Here is a 23,078-nt window from a genome sequence, read left to right as displayed (position 1 = left end):
TGTCTTTGTGGTTTGGTTCTGTGATTTGTTCCTTTTGCTGACTCTTGCTCACCATGGTTTGTTTCCTCTTGAGTTTGGTGGGTTTTTTGTATGTGTTCTTGTTTTTAAATTTTAAAACTTTAATTTTGAATAATTTTAGAGTTAACAAAAAAGTTTCAAATTCGGTACAGAGTTCTTTACCAAGCTTCCCTTAGAGTTAAAATCTTAGGTGGCCGTGGTTCATTTGTTAACATTGATACAATATTATTACTCAGATTTTACCAGTTAGTCCATCAGTGCCCTTCTTTTTCAAGATCTAGTCCAAAATACTCCATTGCATTTTTTTTTATTATGAATTCACATTTCCTGGAACTTTATATGTGGGAATTCTTTGAGGTCTAGGTTTTAAAGTGAATTCTTCTAGAGAATTTTTATTTTTTATTTTATACTGTTACTATTATTATTAATTTTGTAGTTAACCTTTTTGTCAGAGGTATGTCTTATGGCTTTGTTCACACAGGTAGTGTGATTTCCAGTCCTAAGTACAGGCTTTTGATTAGGAATCTTAGGTGATACTTCTTTTCTTTTCTATTTAGAGCCAACACAAGTCAAGTTTTTGTCAGGCAGTCTTCCTTTTAAAAAATTCATCCAGTGAGTGTCCCCCATGTGGAAGTATCCCAGTCTGTGGGAGGGTAATGCCTTTGATGGGACATCTACTCATAGCAGCCCCACCCGTGTTTCTTGTGTCCTGCTCCTATTCTGTTACCTTCACATTCTAAGCCAGTAGTGAACTGTATAGTTGGTGAACTATGTACAGTGGACCCATTCTGGCTTGTGACCTATTTCTATATGATTCACTAGTTAAAGATGATTTTAATCTGTTTTTAGAGGGCTGTAAAAAAAAATGTGACAGAGATGGTCCACAAAGGCCCACAAAACCTAAACTACTCTAGTGTTTGCCAGAAAAGTTTGCAGACCTCTGCTCTAAGATGCCAGGGATTAGCAGGTACCAGTGCTTTAGCACTTATTTCTCCTGGTAGATTATTAACACTTTCTTGTGTTCTGGCCCCCGACTATTCTGTCTTCTCAGATACACATTCAGAAGCTATTTTGTATATGTTATTTTTTAGTTTGTTGTACTGGGATAAAAGTCTAAATCTTTGATTTTCATGTGGATAAGATAATGTCTTTCTCTTTGTTTTGTTTATGGCATCTGAGGTCTTAAGGCTTTCTATTTATTTTAATCTTAAAAAGAATCTTTGTTCAAAGTAGCCTTTGTGTATGGATATACATAATCTCTTAGTTTATCTTTTTAATTTATTGAGTAAGGTAATGGCTAACCTGAAATTTTATAAGAGTTTGTTAAATATGTTATAACTTGGATTCGTGCAACAAAAATTGTACCATTTTATAGTTCAGCCAGTAAAGTAGGGGTATTCCCATCCATTAATTCTCACCAATATTGAGTCTGATCATTTAAAAAATGTTTTAATTTTTTTATACCAGAAATGATACTTCATTGTTATTTTACTTCCTTTTTAAAAGTCATTAAGATTGTTGGATGAAGAAGAAGCAACTGACAATGATTTAAGAGCAAAATTCAAGGAACGCTGGCAAAGGACACCATCTAATGAACTCTATAAGCCTTTAAGAGCAGGTAAAATGTATATAAGTGGCTTTTACTTGAATAAATTCCCAGTTTTTCTTTTTTAAGATTTTTTTTTTAAGTAATCTCTATACCCAACGTGGGGCTTGAGCTCATAGTCCTGAGATCAGGAGTTGCATGCTCCACTGACTTAGTCATCCAGGTGCCCATATAAATTCCCAGTTTGGATCCACATTTTTGCTTGATTAAATTAGGGTCAGTTGTAAACCTGTTTTTACTGAAACTGCTATTTTGAAAACACAGGTTTTTTTCCCCTCAGTTCAAGGTGAGATAAAAAATAAATAACAGAGGTGATTCATGTTCATTATAAGAAATTCAGATTCTTAAAAATTCTGAAAAATTCTTTTTTTAAAAAAGATTGAGCACATGGTAGGGGTGTGTGTACAGAAGGAGAGGGAGAGGGAGAATCTCAAGCGGACTCCTTATGAGCACAGATCCTGACCTGGAGCTTAATCTCACGACCTGATCCGAAATCAAGAGTCGGACACCCATCTGGCTGAGCCACCCAGGTGCCCCCCAAATTCTAAAAAATTCTTTTTTTTTTTTTTCAAATTCTAAAGAATTCTTAAAAAATACAGAGTAAAAATGAAAATGATTCTGTAACTCTCTTTTCATATTCCAAGCCCTGTGCCTTCTTTTTTTTTTTTTTCCTTAGAGCATCTATATAACCACTAGATATCACTGGTTCCGGGAACTGGTGTTAAGCTCTATGCATATTTTTAAAATAAATGAGAACAGTTCTTGTTTTTTTTTTTTTTTTTAATTTTGTTTATTTGAAAGAGAGTGAGAGAAAGGGAATGTGCTAGCTGGGGGAAGGGGAGAGAGAGTCTCAAGACTCCCCACTTAATGTGGTGTGTGACACAGGGCTTGATCTCAATGACCTTGAGATTGTAACCTGAGCTAAAACCAAGAGTTGGATGCTCAACTGACTGAGCCACTCAGGCACTCCTAAATGAGATCATATTATATGCATATAGTTTTGTAATGTCATTTCACTTAGTAGTGGGTGGTAAAAGGTGAGTTAATTTGAAATCAAATTATTATTTTTTTAAGAATTTAATTATTAAGATTTGTGTTTGTTAAGGTAAGTGTCTTTATGGTAGCTAGAGACTTATTTTATTTATTTATTTACTATTATATAATTAGTACTATTGACTTTTTTTCCTAAAAATGTTAACTGCTGTTCTTTTAAGTCAAGTTGAAGCAGTGATCCTGTGAGAGGGGAATACTTTTTAAGTAAGTTGCAACAGTTTTTGGAGTGAATGATTTCTCTCTATATTAATGAGTAGTAGGAAAGGATTAGACTAATGCCGGTTAGTTTTTATTTGGTGGATAGTAACCACAAATATATGCTAAGGTGTATACCCATGCGTTTTGCCAGAAACAAAAATGCCAAGGGTGACAGGAGCTCAGTTTCCATTATATAATGAATAGAAGAGGGGAGAAAAGTAAAGTTGGAGAGCAGAACTAAAAGTATAATCAGCCTATAAATGTTACTATTAAAGTCATTGCTGTACTCTGGTAACATTTTTTTTTCCCCCACAGAGGGAACCAACTTCAGAGCCGTTTTGGATAAAGCTGTGCAAGCAGATGGGCAAGTAAAAGAACGTTATCAGTCTCACCGTGACACCATTGCACTTCTGTGTAAGCCGGAGCCTGAGCTGAATGCTGCCATCCCTTCTGCTAACCCAGCAAAGACTATGCAGGGCAGTGAGGTAAGCAGATGCATTTTGATGAGGTTGGTCATCTGCTTAGGAAAACTATGTTCAAGCCATTATGAATACAATTAATTGCCACTTCTTTACTGTCCTCTTTTCAGAAATGCAATTGAGGTTGTTATATTTGAAGTAGCATGATATATATACTGTGTAATAGGTAATTACATTAGTAATATTACCATCTTATAATTAATTTCTATTTATTGAATGTTTCCTATGAGCTTGGTACTATATTCTAGATACTTTATAAAAAGTTCAATATTCAGTTCATTCAGGTTTTATAAAAGGGAGAGGCTTGGAAACATGGAAACTTCTGAAGTGAAAGAACTGGATTTGACCAGATGCTCTTCTGACCATAAATTCTTTGTTGTTTGTTACATCATTCTCTATTGCCATCCACTGTATTCCACTGGGACTATCTCTAAAGGGAAAATCAACCAGCTGTGCATGTTAATAAGTGGGTAACATCATTATAGCATTTCTCTTTGTGACAGGAAGGGGAAAATCAACAGTGGGGCATGTCAGTCAGAAAGTCCAAAGGTGTAAATATGCTTTAGTGGCTGATCACTGTAGTAGGTGTTAATTGAATAAGATAGATCCTGAATGAAGTGCATAGGAAAATAAGCCAAAGGGCAAGAAGTGTTTGCTGAAAACTTCTTGAAAAAGGTGAATTTCCTGGGATAGTAAGTCTCAAAAGTTATCAGTATTGTGCCTTGCCTTTCCACAGAAACATTTCATGTATTTATCCAACCAAGGTTTTAGATACCTCCTCTGTAAGGCATTATACTAGGTACTTTGAAAAATCAGCAAATGAATCATACATAGCCTTTACCCTCAATTCATGGCCCAGTGTGGGAAGATTAGACCTATACAAGGAGAACTGTAGTACAGGGTAGATATGTGTCGTGACTATAGAAAGTATGCTGTGAGGATTTAGATGACAAAGCACTTAAATCCCAGTATTTTGGAGCTTATCTCTTCAGGGGCCTCTTAAGAGATTGGCACAGGACGAGAACAGAGTAGACAGGCAGACAAAGTGTACACATACAAAATCCAAGGAGGATCGAGAGAGTGGTGTGTCGGAGACGCTACCAGAGGAGAGGTTCAGTGGAAATGAGCCCCCACAGTAAAGACCTCATAGTTGAAAGTGCACAGAATCCGAAGCTCTGAAGGTAGGGGGAACCTGATGGAACAAAGAATATAAATTAGATGCTTTAAGAAAAAGGAGGGAAGGAAGAAGGAAGGTGGTTAGATTAATTTGTGAGGAGGAGAGACTGCAGACCCACTGAACAGCAACAAAGTCTGGCCCTTCTTTATTTTAGGAAAAAGAAAATCCTGCTTCCCATCCTCTTCTCTCTCTCATTTTTTATTTTTTATTTTATTTATTTATTTATTTAAAGATTTTATTTATTTATTTGACACACAGAGAAATCACAAGTAGGCAGAGAGGCAGGCAGAGAGAGCGGGGGAAGCAGCCTCTCTGCTAAGCAGAGAGCCCGATGCGGGACTCATCCCGGGATCCTGAGATCACGACCTGAGCCAAAGGCAGAGGCTTAACCCACTGAGCCACCCAGGCACCCTGTCTCATTTTTTAAAAGTAGTCTCTATACCCAACCTGGGGCTTGAACTTAAAACCCCTAGATCAAGAGTCGCATGCCCTACTGACTAAGCTAGCCAGCTACTCCGCCTCTCCTTTTTCTTTTTGGTGTCTTGTACGTGATTCAGAACTTAATGTGGCTTTTGTCCTTTGATTCTCCTGCTTTCAGTAGAAAAGCAAAAATGGTTTCTGCTGAGCAAAATCAGAATTAGCATGCACTACTTTGTTATTTTATACATTTGTAGTCAGGGCTGTTTTTGTTAATTAGTAACGGTATTATATAGGGGAAGAAAACTTTTATAATCAATATGAAGTTTTTTTACTGAAGCTAGATTTTCTAGATAGAAGCAACCAAAAATATTCAGTGCTCTATATATTCATTAATTATGTGCCTTTATCAAAAAGACTAATTAATACCATATTTATTAAAGCTCTTTCAGGTAATTGTCATAGTTGTTGATGACACATTTTAGCCAGAGTTTTTATGATAAAAGCATAGTCATTTGAATTCTGATTATTAAAGTGAATACAAAGTACATACATGTTTTATTAAGAAGTCCAATCTTAATGGTGGGGCTCTTTTTTTTTTTTTTCTTTTTTAAATTGTGAAGTGGCCTACTACTCTACTATTTATCTTTAGTCTCTTTGGGCATCTATTTTTACATCTTGAGATACTCTGAAAAATGTTGCAAGCTATGGGTAATTTGTATTTAAAGATCCTTTTTTAAATACTTAGGACCATTGCTTGTGACTGTGCACGTCTGATCAGCAGGGGTATGGAATCTAGTCTACACTTGGCCAGCCAAGCCTTGGCCCTGGTGTAGGGCTGAGTCTACCCAGAGGAAGGGGCATCTTTTTTTTTGTACAAAAGTGATATCCATTTATACTTGTAGTATTGCATCTGTCTTGGGTGATGGAGGGGTCTCTTTGGGGAAAAAAAAATGTCCATCTCCTTAGAGATAGTGCATAAACTAGCACTGTCCAAAGCTTTGTAGGCCTTGTTTTTTTCTGGTTCACACAAAATCATCTAGTAGGTGAACTGCAAATGCTACTTTTATTCTCTGTTTTTCATAACAGGAAGTGTCTAGATAGGTGTTGAGGTTTGTTCACCAAAAATTTGTTGAAGGCCTACTGTATGCCAGGAATTATGGCACCATGGTCGCTAACAGAGAGGGGTGCAAAACTCTAGGTTTGCTTTAGTGTAGGGCAAGTGTGATCAGGTTCCCACTGTTCTGTTGTTGAGACATTCTCATGTCTGCCTTTTCTGAAAATAAAATGGCAGGGACTGAAAAGTAAAGCTGAAAATCTCGTTGAGAGTATTTGTTCTGCGCCTGAATGTGTATGGTGCTGTTAGATGCTACAGAGAGCTTTATCATCTAAATGGGGCTGGCACACGATTGTCTGCAGGCTAAATCCAGCCTGCCTCCTGTTTTCATATGGCCTATGAGCCAAGAATGCCTTTTACATTTTTAAATGGTTGAAAAAAGTCAAAAGAATAATGTTTTGTGACATGTGAACGTTACATGAAATTCAGATTTTAGTATCCACGAATAAACTTCTGTTGGACATAGTTACACTCCTTCACATTTCATCTGTGGCTGCTTTCACACTAGAAAGGGAGAGATAGTTGCAACAGAGACTATGGCTCACAAAGCCAAAAATATTTTCTGTCATTTTTTCCTTTCCCCTTCTGTTTGGTTCTTTATTAGAAAAGTTTGTAGCTCTTGGTCTTAAAGGTGAAGTATAGACAGCTGAGGTGATCTCATTCCTGCCTTTCTGTTTGACCTCATCTCTCTCCCTTTTATCTTTTTTTTACTGTGTTAAAGCCATACTAGGCTTTGTGTGTGTGTGTGTGTGTGTGTGTGTGTGTGTGTGTGTGTGTGTCTTTTCCCTTTGAACATGGGAAGCTTGTTCCTGCCTTAGGACTTTAACATTTGCTTTCTTTCTATTGGGGTCTTTCTTCCCTTTGCATGGCTACCACTAGTTTTTTCATTAAAGCCGCAGATGTCACCCTTTGCCTTCCATTGTCATTGTCTACTATATTGCTCTGTTTTTTTTGTGTGTGTCTAATTCCCTCCTCCCTTCCCCTGTCCCCCACATGAACCAATTCTGCTTTTGTTAATAGTTGTATTTTAGAACCTAGAGCAGTACCCAACACGTAAGGATTCAAAAAGTGTTGATGCAGTGATAACTACTGGCAGCCTAACTTATTAATAAAGGGATTCAATTAATTGCAGTTGAAAGCTAATTGGAGCTGTTTTTAAAACATAGAAATAAATGTTTAAATTTTTAAAATTGAAGTATAATTGACATACAACATTATGTTAGTTTCAGGTGTACAACATAATGATTCAGTATTTTTATATATTGTAAAATGATCACAGTAAATCTAGTTAATATCAGTTATCACACATAGTTACAGAATTTGTTTTCTTGTGGTGAGAACTTTTAAGAACGTAGCGTATTATTATTATTTTTAAGATTATTTATTTATTTGACAGAGAGAGAGACAGTGAGAGAGGGAACACAAGCAGGAGGTAGTGGGAGAGGGAGATGCAAACTTCCCGCTGAGCAGGGAGCCTGATGCGAGGCTCGACCCTAGGACCCTGGGATCAGGACCTGAGCTGAAGGCAGATGCTTAACGACTGAGCCACCTAGGCTCCCCTGTTATTATTATTATTATTGTTATTATTTTCTTTTAGAGGATTTCATTTATTTGAGAGAGAGTGGAACACAAGGCGGGATAGGGGGAGCGGAAAGAGGGAGAGGCAAAAGCAGACTCCCTGCTGGTCAGGGAGCCTGACATGGAGCTCGATCCCAGGACCCTGGGATCATGACCTGAGCCAGAGGCAGATGCTTAACTGAGTCACCCAGGTATCCCACAATATAGTATTATTAAATATAATTGCCATGCTGTACGTTATAGCCTCATAACTTAATGTATGTATTTATTTATATATTTTTAAAGATTTTATTTATTTGACAGAAATCACAAGTAGGCAGAGAGGCAGGCAGAGAGGGAGGGGGAAGCAGGCTCCGTGCTGAGCAGAGAGCCTGATGCAGGGTTTGATCCCAGGACCCTGGGATCATGACCTGAGCCGAAGGCAGAAGCTTAACTGACTGAGCCACTCAGGTGCTCCACAATATAGTATTATTAAGTATAATTGCCATGCTGTACATTATAGCCTCATGACTTAATGTATTTAATTAATGGAAGTTTGTACCTTTGGGTTACCTTAATCTCTTTCGCCCACCCCTATGCCCCACCTCAGGCAGTAGTCTGTCTGTTCTCTATATCTGTGAGCTTGGTTTTCTGTAGACTCCACATGTAAATGAGTTCATACGGTATTTGTCTTTCTCTGTCTGACTTACTTCGTTTAGCATAATGCCCTCAAGGTGCATTCGTGTCACAAATGGCAAGACTTTGTTCTTTTTTAATAGCTGAATATAGACTCTGTGTGTGTATATATGCATGTGTGTGTATATCACTACATCATCTTTATTCATTTATCCATTGATGGACATTTAGGTTTCCATATCTTGGCTGTTGTAAATAATGCTGTAGTGAACATGGGGGTACAGAGGGATTCTAACTATTGATATACTTTAACTTGATGACACATTAAGCTTCAAACTTGAGTGGATAAGAAAATTTAGGTAGTGGTTTACTTTTCTTACTATTCTGGTCATTCATTTGTGGAAGCAGTTTAATTCATTTTCTGCTGTAGTCACTCTTAAAATAAGGCCGGTATTATACAATCTAAAATATGGCTAAACTAGTATATATAACAGTTTGAAAAAAAATAAAAAAAGAGGATGCTTGTCATATAAGGACTCTTTTTATGGTGGTCTAAAAGTTCATTTATAAATTGGTTGCTTCAAATGCCATTTTTTCCCCCAGAGACTTAGAATCGTAGCATTTTGGAATAGAATAGGACTTACTAAATACATACTTGGTCCTTTTTATCACTGATTTTAAAACCCCTGACTACCATAAAAGTTAGGAAGTTAGCTTTTCTACATAGTGGAAGTGGTATTAGAACTTGTGATTCTATAAATTCTGCTGGGGTTCTCTTCCCACGTTACTCTGCTGCCCTGTGTGGTGTTCCTCAGTGAAGAAGAGGTTTTCTTCATGTGAACTATGTCTGTCTTCTCATATTATTTATTAGCTAATTTGGGGTACTGTCACTGCAGTATTTGATGAGAGGCTCTTAGTTGCTGTACTGTGGAAGAAGCACCCAGTCTCTTTCTCTATAGGTAATAGTGTTATAGTGTCCTTGACTTTCAGCTTTGTTTAGTAGACTAGTTTTTTTTTTTTTAAACCAGTTTTGCATATTCCTGTTTCTCCCCCAGTTTTCTTTTACTTGACTACTTTTTATTTTTTTCTTTCTAGTTTTTTTGGACATAACTGGGAGAAAGTTAAAAGGCGGCATTTTTCTTACAGCTAAACAAATTTCAGGAAGGCACATGCTTATCAACTGAGTCATCATGTGTCCCCCCCCCCCTTTTTTTTAAGATTTTATTTACTTATTAGAGCATAAGCAGGGGGAAGGGCAGAGGGAGAGGGAGAAGCAGACTCCTGCTGAGAGGGCTTGATTCCAGGACACTGGCATCATGATCTGAGCTGAAGGCCGACACTTAACTGCTAGAGCCACGCAGATGCCTCCCTGCTGCCCCCCTTCTCCCATGGAAAACTTTTAATGATATGAACAGATGTACAAGAGCCCTCTCCTCTCTCTCTCTCTCTCTCAGTATATAAAATAAACACATGGTTTATAGCTTTTTATCTGCATCTCTGGCTCTCTTTATCTAAGATGCTCTGTCCATATATATATCTGTGTCTCTGTATCTACATGTCTGTCTATATGTCTCTCAGTCTCTCTTTGTCAGCAAATAGGGTATCTCCGTACTTGGCAGAAACACACCTTCTTCTACCTTGCAGCCATGACAGGGACATGGTATATAGTATAGAGTGGTTAAGAGATTGATTTTGGAGTTAGGCAGACTTAAGTCTCAAATTTTACTTCTACTCCTTAGTAGTGGTGTAACCTTAGGCAGCTTACTTAATTTTTCTGAGACTCAGTTTCTGCAACTGTGGAATAGAAGTAATAAATATGTACCCAATGGGATTTTGGAAGGATTACGTTAAATTATATTTGTGAAGTGTTTAGGACAGTTCCTGGCACATAGTAAATGTTAAGTAAATCGTTGTGCTTGCTATTGTTACAATTATTGCTGCCTCCTGTTACAAGCTGAGTCCACTAAAGGTACAATGTCTGTCTCTAAGTAAACTTGATGTACAGTTGATGCTTGGCTCTTTGAGAAATCATCCAACACTGAGTAAACCTTTGTATATAATTCCCTTCTGGAAATTGGCTTCTGGGTGTTTTGGGCAATTAAACAAAGGGGTTTTATTTTGTTTTGTTTTAATTGTTAAGGTTGTAAATGTCTTAAAGTCCTTATTGACAAATCTTGATGAAGTAAAGAAAGAAAGAGAAGGGCTGGAGAATGACCTGAAATCAGTGAACTTCGACATGACAAGCAAATTTTTGACTGCTTTGGCTCAAGATGGTGTCATAAATGAAGAAGCTCTTTCTGTCACTGAACTGGATCGAATCTATGGAGGTCTTACGGCTAAAGTCCAAGAATCTCTAAAGAAACAGGAAGAACTTCTTAAAAATATTCAGGTAAAGTTTATATGCTTTAATAAGATTTATGTAAAGAAAATAGGATACACCTGGACTAAATCTATATCTGTTTAGGATTGTTTTTTTTTGTGAGTGATGCATTTTAATAGAAATCTGCAGTCATTGTTGGTTATGTTTGATACCCACTGAATTTGTGGTATTTTTAACTTTAAGGAAAGATTTAAAGTACTGTGTTATCACAGAAGAAATAACATATTAGGTAAATTTCTAGTAATTCTGGCATGCAGTCATATACGATTTTCATATGTCGTTGGCAAAGTAACAATAAAAATGTTATGAGCTATATTAATTTGGTTAATAAATCTTTCCTTTAACAAGGTCTCACACCAGGAGTTTTCAAAAATGAAGCAATCTAATAATGAAGCTAACTTAAGAGAAGAAGTTTTGAAGAATTTAGCTACTGCATATGACAACTTTGTTGAACTTGTAGCCAATTTGAAGGAGGGCACGAAGGTATGAGGTACAAAAATAATAGTTCACCAGCACAGATGTAAAAATATAGTTTGAGAAGTTAATTGTGTTTCCAGTTGTACCACATTATTCTTGAAATCCTAGCTCTAATGACTTTCGTCTCTGAGAGGCTTATTGTGAGCAAGAGAGAGCTTAAAGGTGGCGATATTTCATGGGAATGTTGAAGAATGAATTGTATATTTCATCAGGCAAAAAGAGGGTGTAGGAATTTCAGGCAAAAGAATTAGCACAGAGATGTCAAAAGCTAATGATAGGTTCTGGGGAGAAAGAAAAGAAAATTGACTAATTAAAAATTTTTTTTGAAAAGATTTTATTTATTTGAGAGAGAGGGAAAAGAGAACTTCTTCAAAGTGAGCAGTGGGGAGAGGTAGAAGGGGAGGTGGGAGAGGGACAAGCAGACTTGGTGCTAACCATGGAGCCCGACATGGGGGTCATTCTCACAACCTTGAGATCATGACCTGAGCTGAAATCAGGAGTAGGAGGCTTAACTGACTGAACCACCCAGGTGCCCCGAAAGTTGATTATTTTGAGTGAATTACGAGGGAATAGGAGTAGTTGAAGTGAAGTTGATCTGTGGTGGGGAAGGGAGGAGGGGGTATGGCTTTTATATTCTGTGCTGATGGTGCTGATGGATGATGATAGACTTGTGATCTGCCTGAGTCTTAGGGTGCTTACTAAGTATATTAAGTATTTTTTTGCTTTGCCTTTAAATAGCTTAGGGAAGTGATTATATTTATTTTTACCATTGATTTGCTTTTGAGGGAGCAAGTGATTTTTAATTTTTTTAGGTATAGGATACCTTGCAGTTTTTTAACTCCATAATGATCACTGAGTAAAGTTATCTTGATACAAATACAGTGGATATAATGTAAAACCCTGTGAAGAGGGGGTAGAAATACTACAAAGCCTTGAAAATAGAAGAATAAGACACCAGTTTATTTGTTTTAAAATGCTTTGTTGAAATAGATAAGCTGAGAAAACTCTTCAGAGAGCCTTTGGAAATACTTCTAAGGGTTTCTGAAGTGATACCTATATTTCTGAAGTGAATATGCAAATCTAATCCATTTAAATAGGTCTCATATTTTTATCATAGATTTATTAAGTAATTGACTTTTCTCTAGGAATTGGGAATATAGTCACCATCGTGAAACTTAGAACTTGTTCCATTTTTTGATGACAAATGTTCTCTAAAAGTGATTTTTTAATTTTTATTTTCTTTAGTTAGGTCATATTCAATATTAGGTTGTTGAACCTCAGGGGTATGACTATCTCATGAAGAGGTTTTTAGTTCTTTAACTTTAATCGTGATTAATGAACTTTCGATTGTGTTCCTCTATAGATTAAAAAAAATCATTCTGGTTTATTACTTGTATTTCTTCTTTGCTTACAGTTTTACAATGAGCTGACTGAAATCTTGGTCAGATTCCAGAACAAATGCAGTGATATAGTGTTTGCGCGGAAGACAGAAAGAGATGAACTCTTAAAGTAAGTTTATTTTGTGTATTGAATTGTATTTTTCTTTTGAAAAGTTGTATGTGGAGACTTTGGGGTGAACTTGGCAGTATGAAATAGCAATTTCCTCCCTTTCCTACTGGACATTTACAAAATAACAAGCAAGCTGCATGATCTGAGATTAAAGATGAAAAGGAGCAGAAACGCCGGGTGCTGGAAGCACAGTGATGTCATAGAAATGCTAAAACAATAGTTCAGGGTGGCAGGTATCAGAAATGCTAATAATAAACATAAGTAGTTTACCTTGAAATGGCAGACAGATTCCTCATGTAAAACTAGAGGTACAGAATATGGGGAAGACAAGGTGAATAGCTTAGAAAACATCAGCTATGGCCCTTCAGAGGGAGGCTGCTGAGAAAGCTGGGCCATAGCATAGGACTCATTCCATGGTGAGTGACCTGTAGAGTTAACACAGCATTGGTACAATGATACAGTGCTTATTAAAAATGGTGAAAAATGAACAAAATTTAATAAAATCTAATAGATGGAGAATATTCCCCAGAATCATATTGTTACAGAACAGATGAAAATTCTGAATGAACATTTCATCATGAGTTAAGAAAAAAAGAGAAGAGGCTTAGGAGGCAATCACCCTGAGGAATGCTACACACAGAAATGCCAGAACTCAAGGAAGGTGGTAAAAAGACAGGACATGATAAAATGTGAGGTGTCAGGATTCAGGAAACAAGTAGAAGAGAGAAGAACAAAACCGTCACAGAAACCAGATGAAATGGGAAGGAGTGAAAAGGAGGATAGACCATGAAGAAGACTACAGGAGCACAGAGTAGAAAAGAGGAAATCAAAGAAAATGAAACCAAAGTAAAAAAAGAATTAAAAAGGATTAAAGAGAAGATGGTCAAAGAAGATCCAAATATGCAAAACTAAATTCTGCTGAAAGAAGAGAAACCAAAACCCTGAATAGAACAAATACTTAATATTACTGAAGAATATTTTCCTAAAATAAGTGAAAGCTTATCAAAAAGGTTTATCTTACGGTCAGGAAAAATGAATAAGAACTGTCAACACCAAATATAAATTTTTAGCCTTACAAGATAATGGCGGAGTCCTTTAGGCAATTGGGCAAAAAAGTCAAGTCCATTTATAAAAAGGTGAAAAAGTTGAGGCTCATAGCACTGTGTGCTAGGAGAAAGTAGAGTGATTGCTACTGGAACTCAAGGAAAGGAAATATGAGCCAAGGATTTTATATCCAGTCAAACTGTCCTTTAGGATAGTAATGAATGTAAAGAACTCAGAGACTATTATATTCATGAGTCTTTCTTGAATCCTTCAACCAGCCCCACCCTTATTCACCCCTCTGTTCACATTTGAACTGTTTTTCATAGAAGTTGTTGGAGATACTGTCAAAGAGCTACCCCCTCCACCTCTTTCTTGGCAATGTTGTTTTTAGAGCTTTTCTGCTAAACCTTTTTTTTTTTTTTTAATTTTTTCCTTTTAATTATCCATGAGAGACAGAGAGAGACATAGGGGGAAGCAGGCTCGCCACAGAGCAGGAATCCGGATGTGGGACTCGATCCCAGGAGCCTGGGATCATGACCTGAGTTAAAGGCAAATGCTTAACCGACTGAGCCATGTAGGCACCCCTTCTGCTAAACATTTGAAAAGCAAATAATTAATGAACTTTAAACATGGCTTTAGAGACTAAAAAAAACCCCTCCAAATTATTGATAAGAAAATCTGACAAAGATTAAGACAAACCAGACTTCAGATGAGTTTCACTTATGAATATGGTTGCAAAAGTCCTGAATAAAATACTTAACCATTGATACCAGTATGTTAGAAAAAGAACCATGAACAAGCGGGGATAGGGTGGTTATTCCAGTAATGCGATGATTGGTTCAGTATTTTTTTACATGTAAGGGAAAGAAGATTGTTTTCACAGGTGAGGAAAAACAATGGAGAAAGTAAGTCTCATGTGGTTCATATATACAATGGAATATTACACAGCCGTCAGAAAAGATAAATACCTAACATTTACATTGACATGGATGGAACTGGAGGGCATTATGCTAAGTGAAATAAGTCAATCAGATAAAGACAATTATCATATGGTTTCACTCATATGTGGAATGTAAGAAATAGTGCAGAGACTCAGTCATAGTGGAAGGGAGGGAAAACTGAATGGGAAGAAATTAGAGAGGGAAACAAACCATGAGAGAATCTTGATTCTGGGACGCAAACTGAGGATTGCAGATAGGGAGGTGGGTGGGGGGATGGGGTAGCTGGGTGGTGGGGATTTAGGAGGGCATGTGATGTGATGTGATGTGATGAGCACTGGGTGTTGGGTGCAACTAATGAATTATTGAACATTATATCAAAAACTAATATGTTGGCTAATTTAAATAAAAAAAAAGTCTTCTGGTATTCAGTAGAATAGGAGTAGGTAAATACTTTCTTAACACTGTTGTGTGTGTACCAGTCTTTTTATATCTGCACAAAACTCAGCATCATGGTTCATGGAGAAACAATGTGAACATTCCTTCTAAAAGCAAGGACAAAAGGCCCACTATCAACTCTATTATTTAATACCATACTGGCAGTATGAGCCCCCATAATTAGACAAAAGAGTAAAATTCTAAATAGAAAAAGAGAAGTTAAAATCTTCACTATACAACTTTATGATAATACAGCTTAAAAATCCATGAGAACCCCAAAACTCTGCAAATAATAGAATTATTACTGAAGACAATGGATTGTAAATATATTTTATAGAAAACAGTAGCTTTCATATAAATAAATATAGGAGATACAATGGAAGAAAAGACCCCCACTTGTAATAGCAACAAAAACCATAAAATACATAGGAATTAATTTGTTGTCTGTGAGACCTGTATGTAGAAAACTTTGAAACACTCTTTAAGGGCACAGAGGAGGACTTGAATTTGAAAGATGTGTCATGTTTTTGCGTAGGATGACTCAACTTCATAAAGATGTCAGTTCTTACACATTCAACATAATTTATTGATTTAAAATAAACAGATTTTCATTTAAAACTAGATAAGTTGATCCTAAAACTTAGCTAGAAAAACTGTCAAATTATTAGCCAGGAAAATAGTGTAAAAAGAACAGTAAGGGAAACTCATTCTATGAGATATTAAAATATATAATATTGTGTCTAATTAAAACACAGTGGTACTGGTACATGATTAGACAGACCAAAGACCAAATAGAAAATACAAATAGACTCTGATACATTGTGAATTTAGTGTAAAAAAAGATCCTAAGCCAATCAGAAGATGTTAGAGACAATTGCCTTGCCGTTTAGAAAATAAAAGTTATTTTTATACCAGAATAAATTCCAAGTGGATCAAACTTGAAATGTGTAGGATAAAATAGAATGTTTATGAGAGAATTCCTTTATAAAGCTGAAATGGGATGAGTCTTTCTTACTCTGACTTAAAATCTAGAAGCCATTTTTTTTTTTAAGATTTTATTTATTTGAGAGAGACAGAACACAAGTGGGAGGAAAGGGACAGAAGGAGAAGCAGACCCCCCACTGAGTGGGAAGCCCGACATGGAGCTCGAACCAGGACCCTGGGATCATGACCCGAGCTGAAGGCAGACGCTTAACCGACTGAGCCACCCAGGTGCCCCTAGAAGCCATTTTTTAAAAAGGAAAATTTCATCATAATATAAGCTGAGTCTTTATATAATAAACTAGGGGAAAATATTTGAAACTTGCTCACAAAGGTGAAAGGCAAATTTACTGGTTTATGAAGAACTGGTTTATGAAGAACTCAGATATTACTGAGGACAAGAAAAACCCAATGGAAAAGTTGGCAAAGGCTGTAAACAGAAATTTGGCAGATGAGGAAATGTAAGTGGTTCCTAAGCATTTATGAAAAAATACCTGTCTGGGGCACCTGGCTCGCTCAGTTGGTAGAGCACACAACTTTTGATTTTGGGGTTGTGAGTTCAAGCCCCACTTGGCCTAGAGCTTAACCTAAAAAGTAGATAAATAAACTAGAAACCCACCCTCATTCAATAAATGTAAATGCAAATTAAAACTATTCTGAAGTAACATTTCTCAGGTTGGCAAAAATCTGGAAGTTTGAAAACATGCTTTGTTGGCACATGTGGGAGAACAGGTCTCATCTGTGGCTGTGAATGCATGTTGGTGCATCCTTGTGTGGGGCAGTTTTGCTCTAAAGGTCTGGATTGCAAATCCGTACATCTTTTTAATCCAGCTAGTCTGGTTTTGACGATTTATTCTGGTATGTGTTAGCATATGCTAGAAATGACATTAACCAATTCGTTTCTGAATTGCTTGTAGCAGTAAAAGAAACAAATATCTAGGGCTGGTGAAATAAATAAAGCTACATCTGTACAGTTTTTTTCTTTTTTTTTTCTTTTGTATGTTTTCTATTTATTGGTATGGAGAGATTTTGAAGATAGTCATGGTAAAGAAGAAAGATACAGAATGGTGTAAAGTATGCTTTTTGTGTAAAAAAGGAGAAAATAAAATACATTTGAATTGGTTTATGGTCAGGTAATGCTGGACAGGTTCGTAAGATTAGTGTGTATTTGGGGGTGTGAGCGGTGGAGCGGGAACTTGCAGATAGGGATCTTTCACTCACTTTTTGGTTTTTGAAGCAAGTGAACACATTACGTTTTCAGAAAGTTATGTGAAATTAAATAATTAATGGATCTTCGTATGTTTTTACAGCTACATCCAAGTAGTCTGATTTTTATTTTTCAGACTGTACAGCTGAATTTTCAGAGTCATTCCCTACTGCCCACCCCCTTTTATTTTTTTTTTTTTTAAAGCTGCAGAACCCTTTGCTCAAACTTAGTGTTACAGAGAAGCCTGGTTTGTAAAACAGATAAAGATTAATCTGGCCCAGATGCAAGCTGGGTGAGGGGCTTGGAGCAGGACCCCCTGCTCCTCTTTCCTTTCCTTCACCTAAGCAAGCAGCTGCCATTGAGATGACTGTACAGGACCCTTAAATTCTGTATCTCAGGACCAAGTGAGAGCCAAAAAAGGTTTCTTTTTTCTTTCTTTTTTAAAATTTTATTTACTTATTTGATAGAGCACAAATGGGAGGAGCTGCAGGCAGAGGGAGAGGGAGAAGCAGGCTTCCTGCCAAGCGGAGAGCGCGCTGTGGGGCTTGATCCCAGGACCCGGGAATCATGACCCGAGCCGAAGGCAGCCACCCTACCAACTGAGCCACCCAGGTGCCCCCCAAAAAAGGTTTCTAAGTTTAAATTGGAGGTTGGCAGACTACAGTGTCCAGGTTGTCAAGCTTGCTGCTTAGTTTTATAAAGTCAAGTTTTACTGGAACACAGTTGTGTTCTTTTTGTACATATTATCTATGGCTGGCTTTGCCCTGATGACAGCAGTCTTGAGTGTTTGTGGCAGAGACCCTATATCCTGCAAAGCCTAAAATATTTGCTGTCTGGCTCTTTATGCAAAAAATTTTGCCGACTCCTATTTGAAATCCTTTTGTTGCCTGTGATAATTTACTTTCTAGTTGTGTGTACTGTTTTTCCACTTAAATCTTTAGGGTAAAATAGGCTAACATAACTCTCTTCAGAATTGTGTAGTATAATACAGGTTCATGGCTTAGCAAGACATTTGGGGATATTCTTGTTTTCAGATATTTCATATTTCAAATACCTAGCTTGAAAAATAGGTTTGTTACTGTTTGCATGTGTATTTCTATATTTATACTATGAACAAAATCAATTCTGAAACATTCATCAACTTGTCAGGTGATTTTAGCTTGGTGATTGAAAGGTAAATGAAGATGGAAAAGTAGGCCAGGGGCGCCTGGGTGGCTCAGTGGTTAAGCATCTGCCTTTGGCTCAGGTCATGATCCCAGGATCCTGGGACTGAGCCCCGCATCGGGCTCTGTCCTAGGCGGGAATTCTGCTTCTCGCTCTCCCACTCCCCCTGCTTGTGTTCCCTCTTTTGCTGTGTCTCTCCCTGTCAAATAAATAAATAAAATCTTAAAAAAAAAAGGTAGGCCAAATAGACACAACATCAGCTTTTAAAAATCTGAGGGTTTATTTTGTTAAAATCACTTTTAATACCAGGGGTTTAAATTCCTTCAAACATATTTATTGATTATAAAATAAAAACACAACAGAAGTATACATAAGGGGCACCTGGGTTGCTCAGTGGGTTGAGCGCCTGCCTTCAGCTCAGGTTGTGATCCCAGGTTCTTGGGACTGAGGCCCAGGTCAGCTCCCTGCTCAGCAGGGCATCTGCATCTCTCTCTTCCTCTGCTGCTCAAATAGATAAATAAAATTTATTTTATTTTCTTTATCTCCCAAATAGATAAATAAAATCTTTTGAGAAAGTATACATAAGTGTATATCTTATTGAATCTTCACAAACAATGTAGTCACGCACTGAACACTTGGGTCAGTTCACAGGACATTGTCAGCACCACAGAAGCCTCATCCACGCATCTACTCAGTTGTTAACCACTTTCCCAGAGCAGCCATTATCCTTACTGTGAGAGTGTGGACTAGTTTCTCCTGTTTTGCACTGTGTATCTGGAGTCACATGCACTCTTTGGTACCTGGTTTACAGGCAGCACTGTGTGAGACTTACCGTATAGTCGTGTGTAGTTGTAGATCTTTAATTTTCATATTTGGGTGTATTTCATTGTGTAAATGTGCTATAAGTTACATACATATTCTGTTGGGTGTTTGAGTAGTATGTAGTTTTAGCCATTATATTATGACGAGTGTGAGGATGAATGTTCTATAATCTGATTCCCCAGTTTTGCTGGTAGCAGTAAAAGAATAGAAGCAAACCAAATGTCCAGGACTAGTGAAATAAAGCTTTGTCTGTATGGTGAAAGTACTATGCAGCCATGTATGCAATTTAAAATTTCCAGTAGCCACATTTTAAAATTTAAATTTTCAAAAATGTATTTTGTTGGGGTATCTGGGTAGCTCAGTTGGTTAAGCGTTTGCCTTCAGCTCAGGTCATGATCCAGGGGTTCCAGGATCAAGCCCTGCCTTGGGCTCCCTGCTCAGCAGAGAGCCTGCTTCTCCCTCTCTCTCTCCTTCTCCCTCTCCCTCTGCTACTCCCTCTGCTCATGTGCTCTCTCTCTCTCTCTCTGTCAAATAAATAAATAAAATCTTTTAAAAAAAAACCTCACAAAAAACCCCCCAAAATATATTTTGTTTAGGCTGGTATACCCAAAATATTATAATTTAAACATAATCATAAAAAATATGTATGACATACTACTTTTTTCGGAGTAAGTCTTAGAGATTTGGTGTGTAATTTCCACTTACAGCACATCTCAGTTCACACTAGCCCCATTTCAGGTATTTAATAGTCATATGGGCTAGTTCTAGGTCCTGCTTCTGGTGAGCAAATACATGCAGTACTGTTGGATATATATCTAATAGTGAAATTGCTAGGTGAGAGGGTATATGTATATGGAGCTTTAGTTGAAGCTTTCGGTTTTCCAAAGTGGTTGTACTAATTTATATTTCTTCCAGCTGTGTATGAGAGTTGGCTGTTATGGTAGATGTGTAGTGTTATTTCATTGTGGTTTTAATTTTCATTTTCCTCATGACTAATATGTCTTCTTTATATTCAGTGTGCAAAAAGAATAAATATTTTTCTCTGAACTTTACCTTCTTTTCACTAGTGATTTGAAACTAATGTCAGTAATGATGGTTGTTGGCAATGAAATACTGGTGGGGTTTTATTTCATATGTTTTTGCTTTTTTATGTTATTAGTCTCATGATTTAATAGCTCTGAGTTATATAATTATTACTAAGTGGCTAGGAAATTCTCCGTTGTCCTGTAAGTATGTCACTTATTGCAGCTATCTCTGGAGTTTATCAAAGATAAAGAAAAGTATTATGTTAAGGCTTTATAATATAATTACATATGTTAGATATTGCATTTGTAATATAGTCAAGTATCTAATCAATTATAATTATAGAAACCATTATAATAAGTGAAGTATTACATATTAAATATGGTAAAACATACTTGTATATATGAAATACACATATTTCAAAAAATCGGAATTTTTTGAATTTTAATACTGATTAAAAACTTCTAATTTATGTTGTAAGCAGTTATTACAAACTTACAAACGTTAAGAATTATTTTTGCCTTTTTTTTTTTTTTTAAAGATTTTATTTATTTGAGCGAGCAAGCGAGAGGTCACAGAAGGAGAGGGAGGGGTGGGGGGAGAAGCAGATTTACCACTGAGCGGAGAGCCTGATGCTGGGCTGGATCCCAGGACCTTGGGATCATGACCTGAGCCCCGCAGGCAGATGCTTAACCAACTGAGCCACCCAGCTGCTCTGTATTTTTGGTTTCTTGATGAGTGTGTATTAGCTTTCTTTATATAGAGAGTGACTAATGTATCTTCTAACTGGGACCCTTTTTTGGTAGTGAAAGTGTGGTCTGGGGGGGACGTTGGGAGTTGCAGTTACTTGTTATGTCAGGACATCAGGTGCTGTTGCGAACACGTTGGGGCTTGCCATATTTACTTTTTTGTGTATATGACTCAGTTCAGATAGAAGTTGGTCAATACCATGTGTTTCATAGAGTGCATTTTACCTTAGGGTTTTGGTTAGTGAGATTTTGGGATGGATTTCAGTTTACTGTTGGAGGGGACTTTAAATTATTTTCCTAAAATTTAATACTCGATTTTAATAGTCCTTTTAACAGTCTGTCATGCATTTACTTTAGATATAGATGTTAGGGTTATCTTTTAACATAAAATATCTCAGTGTTGCATTTCTTTGAATATCTTCAGAAAATTTTCATCAAGAAATTTGCATAATGGTTTGAACAGGTTAGATTTCTCACCTGTTGTTTTGTTTCCTAAAACACTGGTATGAAACAGCTGGCTGACTGTGTGCAGTTGTGGTGTTCTGATAACTTTTAGATAGGCCAGTATATTAGGAGTTTCCATCTAGGGGTGGCTTCTTAATAGTGAGTGGGCAGTCTTAGGACTGCCTGCCGAGTTTGACATGTTCCTTTCTCTAGCTATAACTGTGATCTCTGATCTTTTCCTAGTCTTCAGAAATAGAAAAAGAACTAATTTTATTTTTTTAAATAGTAGGAAAAAAGATTTGAGTTTGTTCTAGCCAAGAACAGAAAGGTATATTTTAAAATACCATCATTGTTTTGAGTCTATTTTCTGTTTCCTATATGAAGAGAAGAAAAAATTTAAAAAGATCTGGTATTCATCTCACACCAGTCATGTCTAAAATTAACAATCAGGAAATAACAGATGTTGGTGAGGATGCATGTGGGAATGCAGACTTGTACAGCCACTCTGGAAAACAATAGGGAGGTTCCTCAAAAAGTTGAAAATAGAGCACCTTATGACCCTTACCCCAAAGGTACAAATGTAATGATCTGAAGGGGCACCTGCACCCCAGTGTTTATAGCAGCAATGTCCACCATAGCCAAACTATGGAAAGAGCCCAGATGTCCATCAACAGATGAATGGATCTAGATGTGGTATCTGTCTACAATGGAATACTAGTCAGCCATCAAAAATTGAAATGTTGGCATTTGCAATGGCATGGATGGAACTAAGAGGGTATTACGCAGAGTGAAATAAATCAGTCAGAAAGACAATTGTCATATATCATATGATCTCACTCATACGTGGAATTTAAGAAACAAAACAGAGGAGCATAGGGGAAGGGAGGGAAAAATAAAACAAGATGAAATCAGAGAGGGAAACAAACAACAAGGGACTCTTTTTTTTTTTTAAATTAACATGTAATCTGTTATTTGCCCCAGGGGTACAGGTCTGTGAATCATCAGGCTTACACATTTCACAGCACTCACCATAGCACATACCAAAGAAGAGACTCTTAATCATAGGAAACAAACTGAGGGTTGCTGGTGGGGAGAGGGGGTTGGGAGGATGGGGTAATGAGTGATGAGCATTAAGGAGGGCACATGATGTAATGAGCACTGGGTATTATATAAGGTTGATGAATCACTGAACTCTTCCCCTGATGGTAGTAATACACTATATGTTAATTAATTGAGTTTAAATTTAAAAAAACTATGAAAAAAAAAGATCTGGTATTTTACATATGTTGTTTTTTAAAATTGTGTTAATTCCTAACACTTCTGTCTTTAATAAGGGACTTGCAACAAAGCATTGCCAGGGAACCTAGTGCTCCGTCAATTCCTACACCTGCATATCAGTCTTCCCCAGCTGGGGGACATGCGCCAGCTCCTCCAACGCCAGCACCAAGAACCATGCCGGTCAGTAAGCAACCACAGTTTGTAAATGGAAGTTTTACATTAGTGCTTGCTTGCCGTGAAGGATGAAACAGGCTTTACATTGTAAAGATCTGGTGGTTACCAGTTTTCATCAGATTGACCAACCTTTTGATGTTTTGCAATATAAAGGATTCAGCATTACTCATGAATTCTTGCCAGAAAAGGTTC

At 37.0% G+C, this 23,078-nt stretch overlaps 1 protein-coding gene across 2 annotated transcripts in view; it reads left to right on the top strand.

The window, feature by feature from the left end:
• Positions 1 to 23,078, top strand: part of PDCD6IP (programmed cell death 6 interacting protein) — a 79,789-nt gene that overhangs the window by 53,985 nt on the left and 2,726 nt on the right. For both annotated transcript variants that reach the window (XM_080815179.1, XM_080815178.1), the window contains exons 11-16: positions 1,525 to 1,636; positions 3,191 to 3,360; positions 10,399 to 10,647; positions 10,987 to 11,121; positions 12,530 to 12,624; positions 22,769 to 22,892. In XM_080815179.1, coding sequence (XP_080671305.1) covers positions 1,525 to 1,636; positions 3,191 to 3,360; positions 10,399 to 10,647; positions 10,987 to 11,121; positions 12,530 to 12,624; positions 22,769 to 22,892 — 885 coding nt within the window. The remainder of the gene's footprint in view (positions 1 to 1,524; positions 1,637 to 3,190; positions 3,361 to 10,398; positions 10,648 to 10,986; positions 11,122 to 12,529; positions 12,625 to 22,768; positions 22,893 to 23,078) is intronic.

The sequence above is a fragment of the Martes martes genome (assembly GCF_963455335.1).
Source record: "Martes martes genome assembly, chromosome: 1".
Taxonomy (NCBI): domain Eukaryota; kingdom Metazoa; phylum Chordata; class Mammalia; order Carnivora; family Mustelidae; genus Martes; species Martes martes.
The sequence above is the reverse complement of the archived record's forward strand: the minus strand, read 5'-3'. Positions and strand labels throughout refer to the sequence as shown.